At 42.5% G+C, this 18,352-nt stretch overlaps 1 protein-coding gene across 5 annotated transcripts in view; it reads left to right on the top strand.

Annotated features, from left to right (window-relative positions):
* The first annotated feature begins 2,171 nt into the window (after nt 1–2,171).
* Nucleotides 2,172–18,352, top strand: part of tpk1 (thiamin pyrophosphokinase 1) — a 48,734-nt gene continuing 32,553 nt past the window's right edge. For 4 of the 5 annotated variants that reach the window (XM_055881612.1, XM_055881610.1, XM_055881613.1 and 1 more), the window contains exons 1-5: nt 2,172–2,256; nt 4,016–4,095; nt 13,129–13,203; nt 15,809–15,878; nt 17,284–17,356. In XM_055881612.1, the coding sequence (XP_055737587.1) occupies nt 4,050–4,095; nt 13,129–13,203; nt 15,809–15,878; nt 17,284–17,356 (264 nt within the window). In that variant the 5' untranslated portion in view covers nt 2,172–2,256; nt 4,016–4,049. The other variant, XM_055881611.1, reaches the window with a different exon arrangement.

The raw sequence follows: 18,352 nt of genomic DNA, 5'->3' as shown, positions 1-18,352 counted from the left end.
AAAACAGTATTTTTAAATCTTTGCAAAATAAAATACTGAAACATTACATTTACATAATTATTCAGACCCTTTACTCAATACTGTCACGTTCTGACCTTAGTTCCTTTTTTATGTCTTTATTTTAGTTTGGTCAGGGCGTGAGTTGGGGTGGGCATTCTATGTTGTTTTTCTATGTTTTGTCCTGTATTTATATTTCTATGTGTTTGGCCTAGTATGGTTCTCAATTAGAGGCAGGTGTCAGTCGTTGTCTCTAATTGGGAGCCATATTTAGGTAGCTTGTTTTCTATTGTGTTTTGTGGGTGATTGTTTCCTGTGTTAGTGTTTGCACCATACGGGACTGTTTCGGTTTTCATTTATTCTCTTGTTCTTTTGTATTCATTCTCGATTTAATGGTATTATGGATACGTACCACGCTGCATTTTGGTCCTCCTCTCCTTCCACCAACGAAAGCCGTTACAAGTACTTTGTTAAAGCACCTTTGGCAGCGATTACAACCTTGAGTCTTCTAGTCTTCTTGGGTATGACGCTACAAGCACACCTGTATTTGGGGAGTTTCTCCAAATCTTCTCTGCAGATCCTCTCAAGCTCTGTCAGGTTGAATGGGGGGGGGGGGGGGGGGGGGGCATCGCTGCACAGCTATTTTCTGGTCTCTCCAGAGATATTCAATCGGGTTCAAGTCCGGGCTCTGGCCGGGCCACTCAAGGACATTCAAAGACCTGTCTCAAAGCCACTCCTGCATTGTATTGGCTGTGTGCTTAGGGTCGTTGTCCTGTTGGAAGGTGAACCTTCACCCCAGTCTGAGGTCCTGAGCACTTTGGAGCAGGTTTTCATCAAGGATCACTCTGTACTTTGCTTCGTTCATCTGTACCTCGATCCTGACTAGTCTCTCAGTCCCTTCCGCTGAAAACATCCCCACAGCATGATGCTGCCACCACCATGTTTCACCGTAGGTATGGTGCCAGGTTTCCTCCAGACGTGACGCTTGGCATTCAGCCCAAAGAGTTCAATCTTGGTATCATCAGACCAGAGAATCTTGTTTCTCATGGTCTGAGAATCCTTTAGGCGCCTTTTAGCAAACTCCAAGTGGGCTGTTATGTGCCTTTTACTGAGGAATGGCTTCCATCTGGCCACTCTACCATAAAGGCCTGATTGATAGAGTGCTGCAGAGAGGGTTGTCCTTCTGGAAGGTAATCCCCTCTCCACAGAGGAACTCTAGACCTCTGTCAGAGTGACCATCGGGTTCTTGCTCACCTCCCTGACCAAGGCCCTTTCACCCCTGATTACTCAGTTTGGCCGGGCGGCCAGCTCTAGGAAAAGTCATCGTGGTTCCAAACTTCTTCCATTTAAGAGTGATGGAAGCCACTGTGTTCTTGGGGACCTTCAGTGCTGCAGAATATGTTTGGTACCCTTCCCCAGATCTGTGCCTCTACACAATCATGTCTCGAAGCTCTATGGACAATTCCTTTGACCTCATGGTATGGTTTTTGCTCTGACATGCACTGTCATCTGTGGGACCTTATATAGACATGTGTGTGCCTTTCCAAATCATGTCCAATCAATTGAATTTACCACAGGTGGACTCCAACCAAATTGTAGAAACGTCTCAAGGATGATCAATGGAAACAGGACGCACCTGAGCTCAATATCGAATCTCATAGCAAAGGGTCTGAATACTTATGTAAAAAAGGTATTTTCTGTTTTCCCTTTGGCATTATGGAGTATTGTGTGTAGATTGATGAGGACAATTTATTATTTCATCCATTTTATAATAAGGCTGTAACGTAACAAAATGTGAAAAACGTCAAGCGTCTGAATTCTTTCGGAATTCCCTGTATGTACACCTTAATTACCTCGTACTCCCTTGCACATCAACTCTGTACTGACATTATTATTACATGTTATTATTACATATTATTACATTTTTCTATTATTTCTACATTTTATTTTTCTCTAAATTTTTCTCTAAGTATTTTGTTGTTAGTGAACAGCTGTTGTTTACGAAGCATGTTACAATTACAATTTGATTGAGGCACAGATCTAGGATTCATTCTCAGTACTGGATAGATGGACCTATTACCTAAAAGTCATACCCGGCATATTTTTCTTATATTTTATATTGGTTCACCGATAGATGGCGCCATCACAGAGTCTATGGACCTTTTCCACCAGAGCAGGACGTCTTGCTGTCAGATCCGGAGCTGTTGTTGACTATATACAAATCTGACCAGGAACTCTTGCTGTTAGTTACTTGACTCAGTGAGTATGAATTTACACCTAAAAAATACGACGTACATGATTGTTCTACCAAAATCACATAGCTAGATGTGTTGAGAATAAAACGTGATTGTAATGTGTTTGTGTATCTAAGCATGTGAGAGCAAACTCGGCATCTCTGTCCTTGCCGACCCCCGGTTTACCGAGGTAAAATTAGTTAATATTGAATATTCGTTTTTTATTCTCAATCGGGAAGATGGACAAAAATCCACGGGTTTTTTGTTGTTGAAATGTATTTTTATTTATTTATTTTTAATACTTTCAATCTTCAATAGCTCTTACAGAAAGCGTGCCATGACTATGAACATTGTACTGTATATTCTGAATTTTGTACTTTTGTATTTGTTTTTAAAAATTGTGTTTGTTGATTATTTTACTCCCTACAGAAATCCTTCAGTATAATGGGAACCTGCTAACACTATCTGTTGTTGGAGCAAATCATTAAGGAGAGCTGAGCATTAAATATAAATAGGTCTAGTTGCCAGGCTGAAGTAGCAAGGACATGCACATTAAGAGGCTATAAGATGAGGCTATAGGCTATACTCTAGGCTATACTCTCCCAGGCTATACTCTATACTCTAGGCTATACTCTCCCAGGCTATACTCTATTTTTGAAAGAGTACATTAACCAAGACCACACGTACATTTATGACAGCTGGACGTACTATGGTCAGCAGGATACAGGAAGAAAGATGGAAGCAAGATAACTGATGACTAACACGTAAAACATAAGTTTAGTTTAGTTAATTTTTGTGATTTTTACAGGGACAGTACACATTAATCAACGTTTCAGTAAAAGTGCCGGTTTTAGCCAGCCGGCTAATTTTCAACCGCAGTCCCTGGGCAGGTTAAGCATGCAATGCATAGATTATTTTAGGACCTGAAAAGGGTTCTGTCATCGTTAAAACCTAACCAAAAGCAAATATGAGCATTAGTGGGCGTGAACAAGCAAGCTCTGAGACGGAAAGATTAATGATGGAGAAAGGTCAAGGGAAGCTATTTTCATATATAGGGAGGGGACTCTATACGTTATGCAAAGACAGAATCCTATAAAGGCAGGACTCTGTAATATGAGAATTTAGTCTCTTTCCATGGAGGGGCTCGGCGCTGTTATAGGGTCCTTCCATGGAAGGGCTCAGCTTTGCTAATTTGAATTAAAGTCTATATTGAATTCACAAGTTCTTGTAAGAGTGTTATATTTCTGAGACGATTCTCCACGACACTGTCTTTAACCATGTCACATGTAAACCTCACAATATATTGACCGTTGTCATAGTATCTGCCTCTCTGTCACTTTCTGTTACCCTCAAATAATCCTTCAGAACTACTCCCACCATTCTTCATATTGCTGAGATGGAACTAACTGGTATGAAGCTGCCAACGGCTACCTGATCAAAAGTTCAGGTTGCAGAGTAGAGATTAAATTATTTTGCAACGCTCAGATAAGCAATCAGTGTTGGGGTCAGAGGTTGTTAGAATGTTGGGAAACCTGTTCCTTTAACTTATTCCTCCTAGAGTCTGCCCCTTGGCTTGGCAGGTATGTTGTTGACATGTAATTGGGAGGAATTGCCTCAGTAGTGAGAGGTTGTGATAATGGGTTGTTACTTGTTTTCAAAGTGTTGGGTGTCAGATACTTTAGGCCATCGGCAATTATTTTGAAGGTTTGATCAACTTTGAAGAAAGAAAGAAATAAAGGAAGAAAGAATAGTATGGAGTGACTGTGTGTGTTTCTCTGTTCCAGTTGAGTACTTCTGCAGAAGAGACGGAACATCTGGATGATCATGGATGAATTCACTCCTTTAGACTGTCTGCTACCTACAGGTACTGTATTCTCTCTCCCTCTCTCTCTCTGACAGACACACTTAAAAAAAGATATATATATTTCACCTTTATTTAACTAGGTAGGCTAGTTGAGAAGAAGTTCTCATTTACAACTGTGACCTGGCCAAGATAAAGCAAAGAAGTTTGTCACATATACCAACACAGAGTTACACATGGAATAAATAAACATACCGTCAATAATACAGTAGTTTTGCTTGCATTTGAGAGCAGTTAGAGGCCACGGAAGGAGAGTTGTATGGCATTGAAGCTCGTCCAAAGAAGGGCCAGAAGTATACAGAATGGTGTCGTCTGCGTAGAGGTGGATCAGAGAATCACCAGCAGCAAGAACGACATCATTGATGTATACAGAGAAGAGACTCGGCCCGAGCATTTAACCCTGTGGCACCCCCATAGAGACTGCTAGAGGTCCGGACAACAGGCACTCCGATTTGACACACTGAACTCTGTCTGAGAAGTAGTTGGTGAACCAAGTGATGCAGTCATTTGAGAAACCAAGGCTGTTGAGTCTGCCGATAAGAATGTGGTGATTGACAGAGTTGAAAGCCTTGGCCAGGTCAATGAATACAGCTGCACAATAATGTCTCTTATCAATGGCGGTTATGATATCGTTTACAACCTTGAGCGTGGCTGAGGTGCACCCATGACCAGCTCTGAAACCAGATTGTATAGCGGAGAAGGTACGGTGGGATTCGAAATGGTTGGTAATCTGTTTGTTAACTTGGCTTCCGAAGACCTTAGAAATACAGGGTAGGATAGATATAGGTCTGTAGCAGTTTGGGTCTAGAGTGTCTCCCCCTTTGAAGAGGTGGATGACCGCGGCAGCTTTCCAATCTTTGGGGATCTCAGACGATACGAAAGATAGGTTGAACAGGCTAGTAATAGGGGTTGCAACAATTTCGGCAGATAATTTTAGAAAGAGAGGGTCCAGATTGTCTAGCCGGCTGATTTGTAGGAGTCCAGATTTTGTAGCTCTTTCAGAACATCAGCTATCTGAATTTGAGTGAAGGAGATATGGTGGGGGCTTGGGCTAGTTGCTGTGGGGGGTGCAGGGCAGTTGACCGGGGTAGGGGTAGCCAGGTGGAAAGCATGGCCAGCCGTAGAAAAATGCTTATTGAAATTCTCAATTATCTTGGATTTTTCGGTGGTGACAGTGTTTCCTACCCTGAGTGCAGTGGGCAGCTAGCCTTAGCTTTCCTAACTCCCTGTGTATTTTGGTTCCTAACTTCCCTGAAAAGTTGCATATCACGGTGGCTATTTGATGTTAGTACGCCACAGGATGTTTTTGTGCTGGTAAAGGGCAGTCAGGTCTGGAGTGAACACAGGCACATACAGGAGTTTTTCGCTGCATAATGCAGTCATTCAGTTTTTCCTCTTAGTTGTGGGCTATGTTGGGCATCACGCATTGAAGTAGCCTATCTAAACAATTTAGTGATTTGACCTGCAGATATATTGTAGTAGATAACATAGAAAACTAACTCCTAAGACAATTCACAGTAGCCAAACTATTGTCCCTATTACAGTAAGTGGGACTGAGTTTCTGAGTTGTTTAAACACCTCCAGCCCCTAGAGTTTTCCTGGGCTTTTACAGAGAGCAGAGCTCAAGGCAAAACAAGAGACACGCATCTATTAACATTGTCTGGAATAACTCTGACTTTAAGGGTCCTGCACTTAACAGAGGGCTAAAATATCGCTGCTTTATTCCCCCTGTAGATTACACACATTCTATCCTTCCTTATCCCACTCTCTTTCTGTCTGGGTTTTGAAATTCAGAAGAGGGAGGAAAAGAGGGGCGATGAATTCATGAGACACTCCTAAATCACTGTTATCTACTGTTAATACACTGCCTAGATGTGGGCGAGCGTGTGTGTGTTTACGCACACTCGCTGTGCAAGTGAGTGCAGGCAGATGTGTTCTGAAACAGGCTTTTCATTCTGCTATATGGCTCTATATCAGTGATGTTCAATTTCGGAAAGGACGATATCTGATAATAATTTTTATTGAAGACATAATACCATTTTCCAGACATCTGAGTGTGTTGGACATGTTGTTTGTGCTTGTAGAGAAAACTCACAGGTTTTGTATTATCTCTTCTCCCCTCTCTCACTTTCTTGATCTCCCCCTCACCATTTCTCCGTTCCACTCATGAGTCAGACTCTTCTAACATAAGACTAGCTTAGTCCTGAGTGATTCATCGAAATGCTGGTTATTTTTAGTTTTTTAAACATCTAATTGACCTATCTAGGTTCAATTATTTGAATTCCATTTTGTTTGTTATTTTTCTTCTGTGAGCCCAATGTGCACATCGCAGTTTCTCCAGAGATAAATCAGATCCAGACTGAACTTTGCGATGTAGTAGGGAGTTGTAGTTTCCAACTGGCCAATATTCTACCATAATCCATTGCACATCTACTTGTCCACTCTGTGTTTCTTTTACGTCTGCTACAGAAGAGGAAAGAATGCGTGATGGTGAGGCGATATAGAGAGAAGAGCTGTTGCTTTGCAAGTTATCTCTACCTGAAAATACGTTATCTAAGTGACTCATGGTTGGTATTCAGCAGTCATAAAAATGCCTTATTGATTTTGAAGAACTACAAAACAGTGATTTTTTTCAGACAGCATAGCTCTATAGAGATGAGGACTTGGAATTAAATAATAAAGTCATCAAATTAAACAAATGTAAAATACATGTAAATGTAAAATACACAACTGAAATATTTTATTAAAGTCAAATAATGTGAATCAATTGTTAATAATTGATAAGCAGTAATGGGCAGTCACTACCATCGTGGGACTTTTATTAATTAAAAATAATCGAAATCAAAAAACTTTTTTTGTAATCTAACCGAAGCAGACCTAAAAAAAACACTAATCGCTCAGCACTAGACTAGCGCTACATATTTATTACACGTAGGTATTCCATGGGGTGTATTAGGATCATATTATGAGTCCAGCATGCTAATTTATTAGGAGAATGTTCCATTGAATTTTAATGAACACAAATTCCCTTAGCACAGTCATTTGGGTTATATGATAATGTGTAAGTGACAGACGGCTATCTGCAATAAGACACTAAATGAGAGTTGATGAAAACAGCTTGGCTCTCTTGCTGTCAACAGATCCTCATTAAGAGGAGACATCAAAGTGTATAGACTGTCAGACTCGATTGACAGATAACTGACAGAGAGAGAGAGGGACTTCCTCAACCATAGTAGCTGACTATTGTTGTACCAGCACCCATTTAAGTCCTTGAAATAACTATTCCAACTTTTTCAAAGTGTTTAAAAAATATATAAAAACACAGAACATAACAGTGCGTACGACTGAAAAAACAGCAACAACTGTCGGCAGTACCAAAACTTCAACCGTCATTGAAAACATCCTCTCAACAGAAAGTACAAGTTTCCTTTGTTAAAATGATGGTAGTTCTTGAAATGACATTAGTCAAGAGATGTTAGTGTAATAAAACTGCAAGGTATTTAAAAGCCTGTCACCAATAGACACCAATACATTACCTCCCAAAACAGTCTTTCATGGTCCACTCCCCATTGGTAAAGATGGCACCCAGTTGGTTGACTAGGCATATACACACATACACTACATGACCAAAGTATGTGGGCGGCTGCTTGTTGAACATCTCCTTCCAAATTCATGGGCATTAATATGGAGTCGGTCCCCCCTTTTGCTGCTATAACAACCTCCACTCTTCTGGGAAGGCTTTGCACTAGATGTATGAACATTGCTGCAGGAACTTGCTTCCATTCAGCCTAAAGAGCATTAGTGAGGTCGGGCACTGATGTTGGGTGATCAGGCCTGGCTCGCAGTGGGCGTTCCAATTCATCACAATGTGTTCGATGGGGTTGAGGTCAGGGCTTGGGCAGACCAGTCAAGTTCTTCCACACCGATCTCGACAAACTATTTCTGTATGGACCTCGCTTTGTGCACAGGGGCATTGCAATGCTGAAACAGGAAAGGACCGTCTCCAAACTGTTGCCACAAAGTTGGAAGCACAGAATCATCTAGAATGTCATTGTATGCTGTAACGTTAAGATTTCCCTTCACTGGAACTAAGAGGTCAAGCCCAAACCATGAAAACCAGCCCCAGACCATTATTCCTCCACCAAAATTTACAGTTGGCACTATGCATTAGGGCAGGTACCGTTCTCCTGGCAACCGCCAAACGCAGATTCGTCCATCTGCCAGATGGTGAAGCATGATTCATCACTCCAGAAAACGTGTTTCCACTGCTCCAGAGTCCAATGGCGGTGAGCTTTACACCACTCTAGTTGACGCTTGCCATTGCACATGGTGATCTTAGGCTTGTGTGCAGCTGCTCTCCCATGGAAACACATTTAAGGAAGCTCCTGATTAACAGTTATTGTGCTGACGTTGCTTCCAGAGGCAGTTTGGAACTCGGAGGTGAGTGTTGCAACCGAGTACAGACTATTTTTACGCGCCACGCGCTTCAGCACTTGGCGGTCCTGTTCTGTGACCTTTTGTGGCCAACCACTTCGCGGCTGAACCGTTGTTGCTCCTAGACGTTTCCACTTCACAATAATAGCACTTACAGTTGACCGGGGCAGCTCTAGCAGGACAGAAATTTGACGAACTGACTTGTTGGAAAGGTGGCATCCTATGACAGATCCACGTTGAAAGTCACTGAGCTCTTCAGTAAGCCAATATTTGTCTACGGAGATTGCATGGCTTTGTCAGCATTGGATTTGGCATTGGGTGTGGCTGAAATAGCCAAATCCACTCATTTGAAGGGGTGTCCACATACTTTTGTATATGTAGTGTATAAATACAAAGTTGTATCCTCACCTTTCGCCAGGCTTTGTATCTGATCTCCTCACCACCGAGAATGTCAAAATCTCTAACTGCCTCCTATGAAAACGGAGAAAGCATCATTAGTATAGTAACAGATTTGTTATTACGCATCAGCACAAAAGATTGATGAGTTAGTAATACAAATTATGTTATGATGAATATGGAGTTGTTTTAAAGGTATTACAAATGTTCAATTTACAGATAGCTAATTTTTTCTGGCCAGTCTTGTTCCCAGTGCAGTAGACCTCCTTAGTCTTGTTGCCAGAGCAGACGACACTGGTGGTCTTGTTGCCTTGGCAGTAGTCACCGATCTTCTTGTTGCCAGAGCAGACGACACTGGTGGTCTTGTTGCCTTGGCAGTAGTCACCGATCTTCTTGTTGCCTTGGCAGTAGTCACCGATCTTCTTGTTGCCAGGGCAGTAGTCACCGATCTTCTTGTTGCCAGGGCAGTAGACACTGGTGGTCTTGTTGCCTTGGCAGTAGTCACCGATCTTCTTGTTGCCAGGGCAGTAGTCACCGATCTTCTTGTTGCCAGGGCAGTAGTCACCGATCTTCTTGTTGCCAGGGCAGTAGTCACCGATCTTCTTGTTGCCAGGGCAGTAGACACTGGTCTACTGAGAGAAGTGCCATGGCGCCCGCAGTGCAATTTAGAAGTAGCCCACCAATACATTTTCACCCACGACATCGTTTTCAGCGTAGCCTAATTTCGTCTGAAAACCACGAACTTGGCAACACTGCACATAAGAGTATAGCAAGATGGCTGCGTCCCATGAGAGATGAAAACTTGGGGCGCCTCTCGACACCTAGGTCAGGGGAGAACTGCAAGTCCGCTGGAGCGAAACATACAGTACGTCTCTCTATCTTGCAGGGTAAGCGTGGTTCCCAAACTTGAAGGCTAAAACCGTGAGGGACCCGGTGGACAGACAAGTCACACAGACAACTAAGACAAACCCTCAGTGCCGCAATACAGTACTGGTCAACCAAACCGAGTATCTCCCAGGTTGGTACACTGTCACAAGTAATCAAAACAAGGACAAAACCCAAACGAGATGGCACAAGCCAAACCGAGTGGGGGGACAGCATAGCACCCAGATGGAGAGGCTAGCTTCTCCAAGCTATTGAATAGCAGTGGGTATACTTCTGCGCTTCTACACTACATAGAGCTTTTACCAAGTAAATCCTCTTCTTCTTAAGTTTCTATAGGCGGATTGCAACCAACTGACAGGTGCATACACGGCCACCTACTATACTAGAGTGCAAGGCCAGTCACGACCTATCTTATAACAGGGGTTCCCAGATGTTTTCACTAGGGGCCCCCCTTTTAGCATTGGGGAATATCCCGCGCGCCACGTCTATTTCTATGAGCAGAAGCACTGTTCATGACACAAACTGTTTACATCCCTCTTGTTGGTGGAGAGAATTTTGCAGATGTCAAGCTTATTTCCAGCAATTCTACACATTTTGTCATGGGGGGTGCAAATAACATTTTACAATTTTAAAGCACATTTTCTTGTAGTTCTGTACATGTTTTCATGTCTAATGTGTATTCATGTGATATTTGAATGACAAAAAAATTACAATAATATCGGCTAAAAAAACGAAATAAAAAACTTTAACTTCCGCGCCCCACAGTTTGGGAACCACTGATCTATACCACTAACTCTGAATTTCTAATAAAAATAAAATAATTTCCCACAAACCTCACTACTCCCATCACTCCCACCCAAAATGCCACCCACTCCCCATTCCAGTGCAACCTCTGACCCTGTCAAACTTCTCCTTTGTTCCCTTTGTTCAACCGTTTCCTCTGTCATACAGCCATTACTCTTTCCAGTACCATGTTTCCCTATCAATTTCAAAGAGGAATTCAATCCCATATGCCCTATTCTCATCCTAGATAACATAACTTCCTCCCTTCTGCTCCCATTATATGACACTATCCTGCGTTCAGATTTCCTTGTAAGAAAATCCTCTCTGGAATGAGCTGAGAAAAGGAAGAGGTGGACTTCTTCTTCTGTGGTTTTTATATGGCAGTTGGCAACCAACTTTAAGGTACCGCCACTAACTGGACTGGAGTGTGGACTAGAGAAAGTGAAAGTCTAAATCCTACCCAATATTCTCATCTCCCTAAGGAAACGAAGTACATAATAAAATACTACATCCCTTGAAGATTTCCCCAGCAGTTCACTTAATCCTTGCTCTTTGACCCCACTCTTCAAATCTAATAACAATCACTCGCTTTCCCTCCCATATTTCTGGCACTGAAATAGAACGTGTTCCACTGTCTCCATCTCCTCCTGACAATGATCACACCTCCCAGTCGGATGTTTCCCCACCAATTTCAATGTACTATTGAGCCTTGTGTGTCCCTGTCTCAGCCTTGTGATTACACTTTCCTCCCTTCTCTCTCGGCCTGAGGACCTCCCTGCCCCCACCTTTTCCTGGATCTTATACAGGTGTCTTCCCTTTCCCTCCCTTTCCCATAACTCTTGCCATTTGTTTTTAACCACTGTTTTTATTAACCCCTTGGCTTCTACTTCACTGATTTAACATTTCTATCTCAACATTAAGATGTTTAAGAGGAGGATTTTTATTTATTTAATCAATTTTAGAATAAGACTAACCTAACAAAATGTGGAAAAAGTCAAGTGGTCTGAATACTTTGCGAAGGCGCTATATATAGCATTTTCAACGCCATTCTATATCTGCCTCTCACTTCATTCCTGACAAGCAAAGCATCATATTCAATATTTTCTTTCCTTTGACAACTACTCTGACACTAATATGGTCCGCCCATGTCATTCAAGTGTCAAACCAGACACCCAGGAACCTAAACACCTTTCTCTCCTGATTCCTTCCATACAGCTTCAAGTACATTTCCTCCCCAACCTTCCTTCTAGAAAAATACACAGTCTGTGTTTTCTCAATTGAGAACTTGAAGCCCCACCTGAGGGACCACTGCTCAACTTCACTAATCGCTTCATGAACTCTTCTGGCTATATGGATAATATTTCTCCCTCTCTTCCACAGTGCCCCATCATCTGCAAACAATGGCATCCCAATATCAGATCTCAACTGGGAGAATACATTGTCAGTGATAATGAAGAATAACAAAGGACTAATGACACTTCCCTGGGGGGTACCATTATCTACCTCATAGCTTTCTGACATAAAGCTTTCCACCCTCACTTGTATTGATCGCCCAAAAATGTAATCCTTTATCCAGTTATAAGCCCTTCCTCCAACCCCCATGATATTCAGCTTGATAAGTAGGCCTGCCTTCCACATCATATCATAGGCCATCTCTACATTGAAGAAAACGGCTACCACCACCTCCTTATTTATCTGTCCTAATGATCCTCCTTACTACTACTTATACTTATACTGTATCAGGTGCTGGTAATTATGAGACCTTTTCATCATTCTGAAAGCCCTGTTCGTACACATCACTGCTTCTCTACAGTCTTTAGTCCACTACGGACCCAAACCCGGGTCTGTAGTGACGCCTCTAACACTGCGAATCAGTGCCTCATACCGCTGCACTACTCGGGAGGCCCTTGAATGTAGGCATTTTTGTAGAGAATGCTAGCTAACTAGCTACCGGTGGTTTGTACTAGTTATATAGCCATGCACATCGTAGTCAAAATTGTGCACTATTGCCACCTGCTGGAGTGCAGTGCAACGGAGTCTACTGCATATTGTGATACCTCTTGATGTACTGTGAGTCATTATGGAAGGAGAAGGGGAAAGGGGATACCTAGTCAGTTGCACAACTGATTGCATTCAACCAAAATGAGCTGTCTGATGCAAGCATTTGATATCTCTAAAACATTTAAATGATTTCATTCTCTTGTTGTAAAATGGAGCCCAAAAGGCAAATAGGTCTGACTTTCATCCCACACCCAACTGTAGGTAATGTTCAACCTCGTTTCTGTTTCATCTCCTAACCAAAGCGAATTTTGATTCCTCTCTGGCTCATCCTCATTGTGGTTAAAACTATTAAAACAACAAGAACACTTTGAGTGTTAAAGTAGAATTTTATTTCTCTCAGAGCTGTTGTGGAAGGAAGAGCAGTTTATGGCCTTACAGCCTTACAGTACCTTTCTGAAGTAAACCTTCATTTCTGTTTCAGAATAGATCTGGTATTGTGTAACAAATGCAAGTAATTATCTCCCTGCCTCCCTACAGGCACACAGAAAATATGTCTGATCATTCTCAACCAGCCTTTGGAAAAAGACTGTCTTCACACACTCTGGAGTAAAGGTATCCATCTTGTAGCTTTTATATTCATTAGTGTTGGACACCAACATTGATCATTCATATGATACCAATAATATACACTGCTCAAAAAAATAAAGGGAACACTTAAACAACACAATGTAACTCCAAGTCAATCACACTTCTGTGAAATCAAACTGTCCACTTAGGAAGCAACACTGATTGACAATAAATTTCACATGCTGTTGTGCAAATGGAATAGACAAAAGGTGGAAATTATAGGCAATTAGCAAGACACCCCCAATAAAGGAGGATTCTGCAGGTGGTGACCACACACCACTTCTCAGTTCCTATGCTTCCTGGCAGATGTTTTGGTCACTTTTGAATGCTGGCGGTGCTTTCACTCTAGTGGTAGCATGAGACGGAGTCTACAACCCACACAAGTGGCTCAGGTAGTGCAGTTCATCCAGGATGGCACATCAATGCGAGCTGTGGCAAGAAGGTTTGCTGTGTCTGTCAGCGTAGTGTCCAGAGCATGGAGGCGCTACCAGGAGACAGGCCAGTACATCAGGAGACGTGGAGGAGGCCGTAGGAGGGCAACAACCCAGCAGCAGGACCGCTACCTCCGCCTTTGTGCAAGGAGGTGCACTGCCAGAGCCCTGCAAAATGACCTCCAGCAGGCCACAAATGTGCATGTGTCTGCTCAAACGGTCAGAAACAGACTCCATGAGGGTGGTATGAGGCCCCGACGTCCACAGGTGGGGGTTGTGCTTACAGCCCAACACCGTGCAGGACGTTTGGCATTTGCCAGAGAACACCAAGATTGGCAAATTCGCCACTGGCGCCCTGTGCTCTTCACAGATGAAAGCAGGTTCACACTGAGCACATGTGACAGACGTGACAGAGTCTGGAGACGCCGTGGAGAACGTTCTGCTGCCTGCAACATCCTCCAGCATGACCGGTTTGGCGGTGGGTCAGTCATGGTGTGGGGTGGCATTTCTTTGTGGGGCCGCACAGCCCTCCATGTGCTCGCCAGAGGTAGCCTGACTGCCATTAGGTACCGAGATGAGATCCTCAGACCCCTTGTGAGACCATATGCTGACACATGCACATTTGTGGCCTGCTGGAGGTCATTTTGCAGGGCTCTGGCAGTGCACCTCCTTGCACAAAGGCGGAGGTAGCGGTCCTGCTGCTGGGTTGTTGCCCTCCTACGGCCTCCTCCACGTCTCCTGATGTACCGGCCTGTCTCCTGGTAGCGCCTCCATGCTCTGGACACTACGCTGACAGACACAGCAAACCTTTTTGCCACAGCTCGCATTGATGTGCCATCCTGGATGAGCTGCACTACCTGAGTCACTTGTGTGGGTTGTAGACTCCGTCTCATGCTACCACTAGAGTGAAAGCACCTCCAGCATTCAAAAGTGACCAAAACATCAGCCAGGAAGCATAGGAACTGAGAAGTGGTCTGTGGTCACCACCTGCAGAACCATTCCTTTTTTGGGGGTGTCTTACTAATTGCCTATAATTTCCAACTTTTGTCTATTCCATTTGCACAACAGCATGTGAAATTTATTGTCAATCAGTGTTGCTTCCTAAGTGGACAGTTTGATTTCACAGAAGTGTGATTGACTTGGAGTTACATTGTGTTGTTTAAGTGTTCCCTTTATTTTTTTGAGCAGTGTAGTTATTTCTTTCCTCTTAGCTTACACTATTGTGAAATAAAGCATACATGTCCGTTGCACAAAACTCTTTCTCAGACCTTCTGCAGGCTATCAAGTCAGCATACTTAATTGCCCTGCTGATGGCCCATCAGAGGTGGATGATTTGAGATTGGTTGGCTTCCAGAATATTCACACCTGGCCGTTTGGCCAATTAGCAGTTGTCTGGACTCAGCAGAGCTGTGGGGGTGAATACTGAAGTGAACATTTACACCGTCTTTATTGGTATCTTGATATTTCTTGGTATCTTTCCACATCAGTGCTCATCACTACTAATAATCAAATTCTAAAATGTATCCTTTAGTGTAAAGTTAAGACAGCATTGTTATGTCTGTACTGATATGGTATTGGCTGTCTCTAAGCCAACCCTCCTCTTGGAGTGCTACAGGCTGTTTCTCCAGCTCACAACTTTTTGTTGGGGGTTTTGAATCTCTGCTTGAGAGTGGGAAAGTTCCTATAGAAAAGGGCACTACATTCCTTATCACGGTGTGTTTGCTAGTACACACACTCTTGTGACACACGTGTGTTTAAAACAGAATATCTCTCTCTGCTGAATGCATTGGTTATTTTAAACAAGGTGCTTAGAGAATGCTTCTATTGCTCCCATGCAGTCTTTCCCCATGACACAAAAACAGACTCCTTAAAGCCACAGGTTCAATTTGAATAACATTAATAAATTGTGAAATTTGCAAACGGAATGCTTCAAATTCCCAAAAATACGAATAACATTAAAAGTTGGACCTGGGGACCGCATATTTTGTTTTTGGGTAAAATTAGAAAGGAGTTTTTTTATAACTATTGTTACACATGTATTATGTTTGGGAGAAATAGGAAATAAAAGCAAAAAGTTGTTTGCACACAAAACAGGCATATACATCTCAGCAAGATTCGTCCACCTCTTTCAGCTAAGCAAGGTCTCTCTCTCTCTGTAGCTCTCCTGCGGGCGTGTGCAGATGGTGCGGCCAACCACCTGTATGACATCACCGCTGGACAACAAGACAGGTACAAGTAGCCACTGTGTGTGTGTTTGAATATTTCTCTCCTTCCTAAAGGACAGATTGTGTGCAAACCTGTCATCAAGGCAAAGGGTGGCTATTTTGAAGAATCTCAAATATTTGATTTGATTTGTTTAACACTTTTTTTTGGTTAATACATGATTCCATATGTGTTATTTCATAGTTTTGATGTCTTCACTATTATTCTACAATGTAGAAAATATAAAAAATAAAGAAAAACCCTGGAATGGGTAGGTGTGTCCAAACTTTTGACTGGTACTGTATATATATATTTTTATATACACAGCATGACCAAAAGTATGTGGACACCTGCTCGTTGAACATCTCATTCCAAATCATTGGCATTAATATGGAGTTGGTCCCCCCTTTTCTGCTATAACAGCCTCCACTCTTCTGGGAAGGCTTTCCACTTGATGTTGGAACATTGCTGCGGGGACTTGCTTCCATTCAGCCACGCGCATTAGTGAGGTCGGGCACTGATGTTGGCCGATTAGGCCTTGCTCACAGTCGGCGTTCCAATTCATGGACCTAGCTTTGTGCACAAGGGCATTGTCATGCTGAAACAGGAAAGGTCCTTCCTAAAACTGTTGCCACGAAGTTGGAAGCACAGAATCGTCTAGAATGTCATTGTATGCTGTAGCGTTAAGATTTCCCTTCACTAGAACTGAGGCCTACACCGAACCATGAAAAACAGCCCCAGACCATTATTCCTCCTCCACCAAACTTTACAGTTGGCACTATGCATTCGGGCAGGTAGCCCTCTCTTTGAATCTGCCAAACCCAGATGTGTCTGTCGGACTACCAGATGGTGAAGCGTGATTCATCACTCCAGAGAACATGTTTCCTCTGCTCCAGAGTCCAATGGCGGCGAGCTATACACCACTCCAGCCGCGCTTGGCTGCTCGGCCATGGAAACCCATTTCATGAAGCTCCCGATGAACAATTATTGTGCTGACGTTGCTTCCAGAGGCAGTTTGGAACTCAGTAGAGAGTGTTGCAACCGAAGACAGACAATTTTTACACGCTACTGACTTCAGCACTTGGAGGTCCTGTTCTGTGAGCTTTTGTGGCTTACCACTTTGCGGCTGAACCGTTGTTGCTCCTAGACGTTACTTCACAATAACATCACTTATAGTTGACCGGGGCAGCTCTAGCAGGGCAGAAATTTGACGAACTGACTTGTTGGAAAGGTGGCAGCTATGGAGATTGCATGGCTCTGTGCTCGATTTAATACACCTGTCAGCAACGGGTGTGGCTGAAATAGCCGAAACCACAAATTTGAAGGGTTGTCCACATACTTTTCTGTATATATATACGGACCCCCATATTTCCCAAACTGACACTTTCCCAAATCCTCTTTCTCTCTTTATTTTTCTTGTTCTCTCATCTAGTTTTCTTCCAGACTACATCAGTGGGGACTTTGATTCTATTACTGCAGAGGTCAAAGCTTTCTACACAGAGAAGGTGACACACACACACACACACACAGTGTACGATTGTGTTCAGAGCCCAGGGTACATAAGTGTTTACTGTTTGAAATGGAGATGACACCCTGAGTGTTTGAGAGACGAGGAGTAGGCACCCAGCCATGATGACTCAGCCATGATGAGTCATGTAAATAGCAACGTTCTCTGTCATCTAGGAGAATGAGCCCAGTTTAACACTGATCAGCCATTATTCACTGTATGCATTACATTATGGTAGTGATATTAGAGGTACATCGCTCTGGTTCTTTACACCCACAGGACTCTGGTCCTTCTAATCAGAGACTGTCTTAGACCTGGACAACTGGCCAATCACTGTAGAGAAAAGAAAACTAATAAAAAACACACGACCTTCCAGTATCTACCTGCATTATGTTATGGTAATGTAATAGAGAATAGGGTTGGATTTATTCTAATATTACTCAGAGAATCTCAAGCTATGGTAATGTTATAGAGAATAGGGTTGTATTTATTCTAATATTACTCAGAGAATCTCAAGCTATGGTAATGTTATAGAGAATAGGGTTGGATTTATTCTAATATTACTCAGAGAATCTCAAGCTATGGTAATGCAATAGAGAATAGGGTTGGATTTATTCTAATATTACTCAGAGAATCTCAAGCTATGGTAATGTTATAGAGAATAGGGTTGTATTTATTCTAATATTACTCAGAGAATCTCAAGCTATGGTAATGTTATAGAGAATAGGGTTGTATTTATTCTAATATTACTCAGAGAATCTCAAGCTATGGTAATGCAATAGAGAATAGGGTTGGATTTATTCTAATATTACTCAGAGAATCTCAAGCTATGGTAATGTAATAGAGAATGGGGTTGGATTTATTCTAATATTAGTCAGAGAATCTCAAGCTATGGTAATGTAATAAATCAAATCAAATCAAATCAAATTTTATTAGTCACATACACATGGTTAGCAGATGTTAATGCGAGTGTAGCGAAATGCTTGTGCTTCTA

The sequence above is a fragment of the Salvelinus fontinalis genome, chromosome 25, assembly GCF_029448725.1.
Source record: "Salvelinus fontinalis isolate EN_2023a chromosome 25, ASM2944872v1, whole genome shotgun sequence".
NCBI classification, from domain to species: domain Eukaryota; kingdom Metazoa; phylum Chordata; class Actinopteri; order Salmoniformes; family Salmonidae; genus Salvelinus; species Salvelinus fontinalis.
Note: the sequence above shows the minus strand (reverse complement) of the source record. Positions and strands in the feature narration are given on the sequence as shown.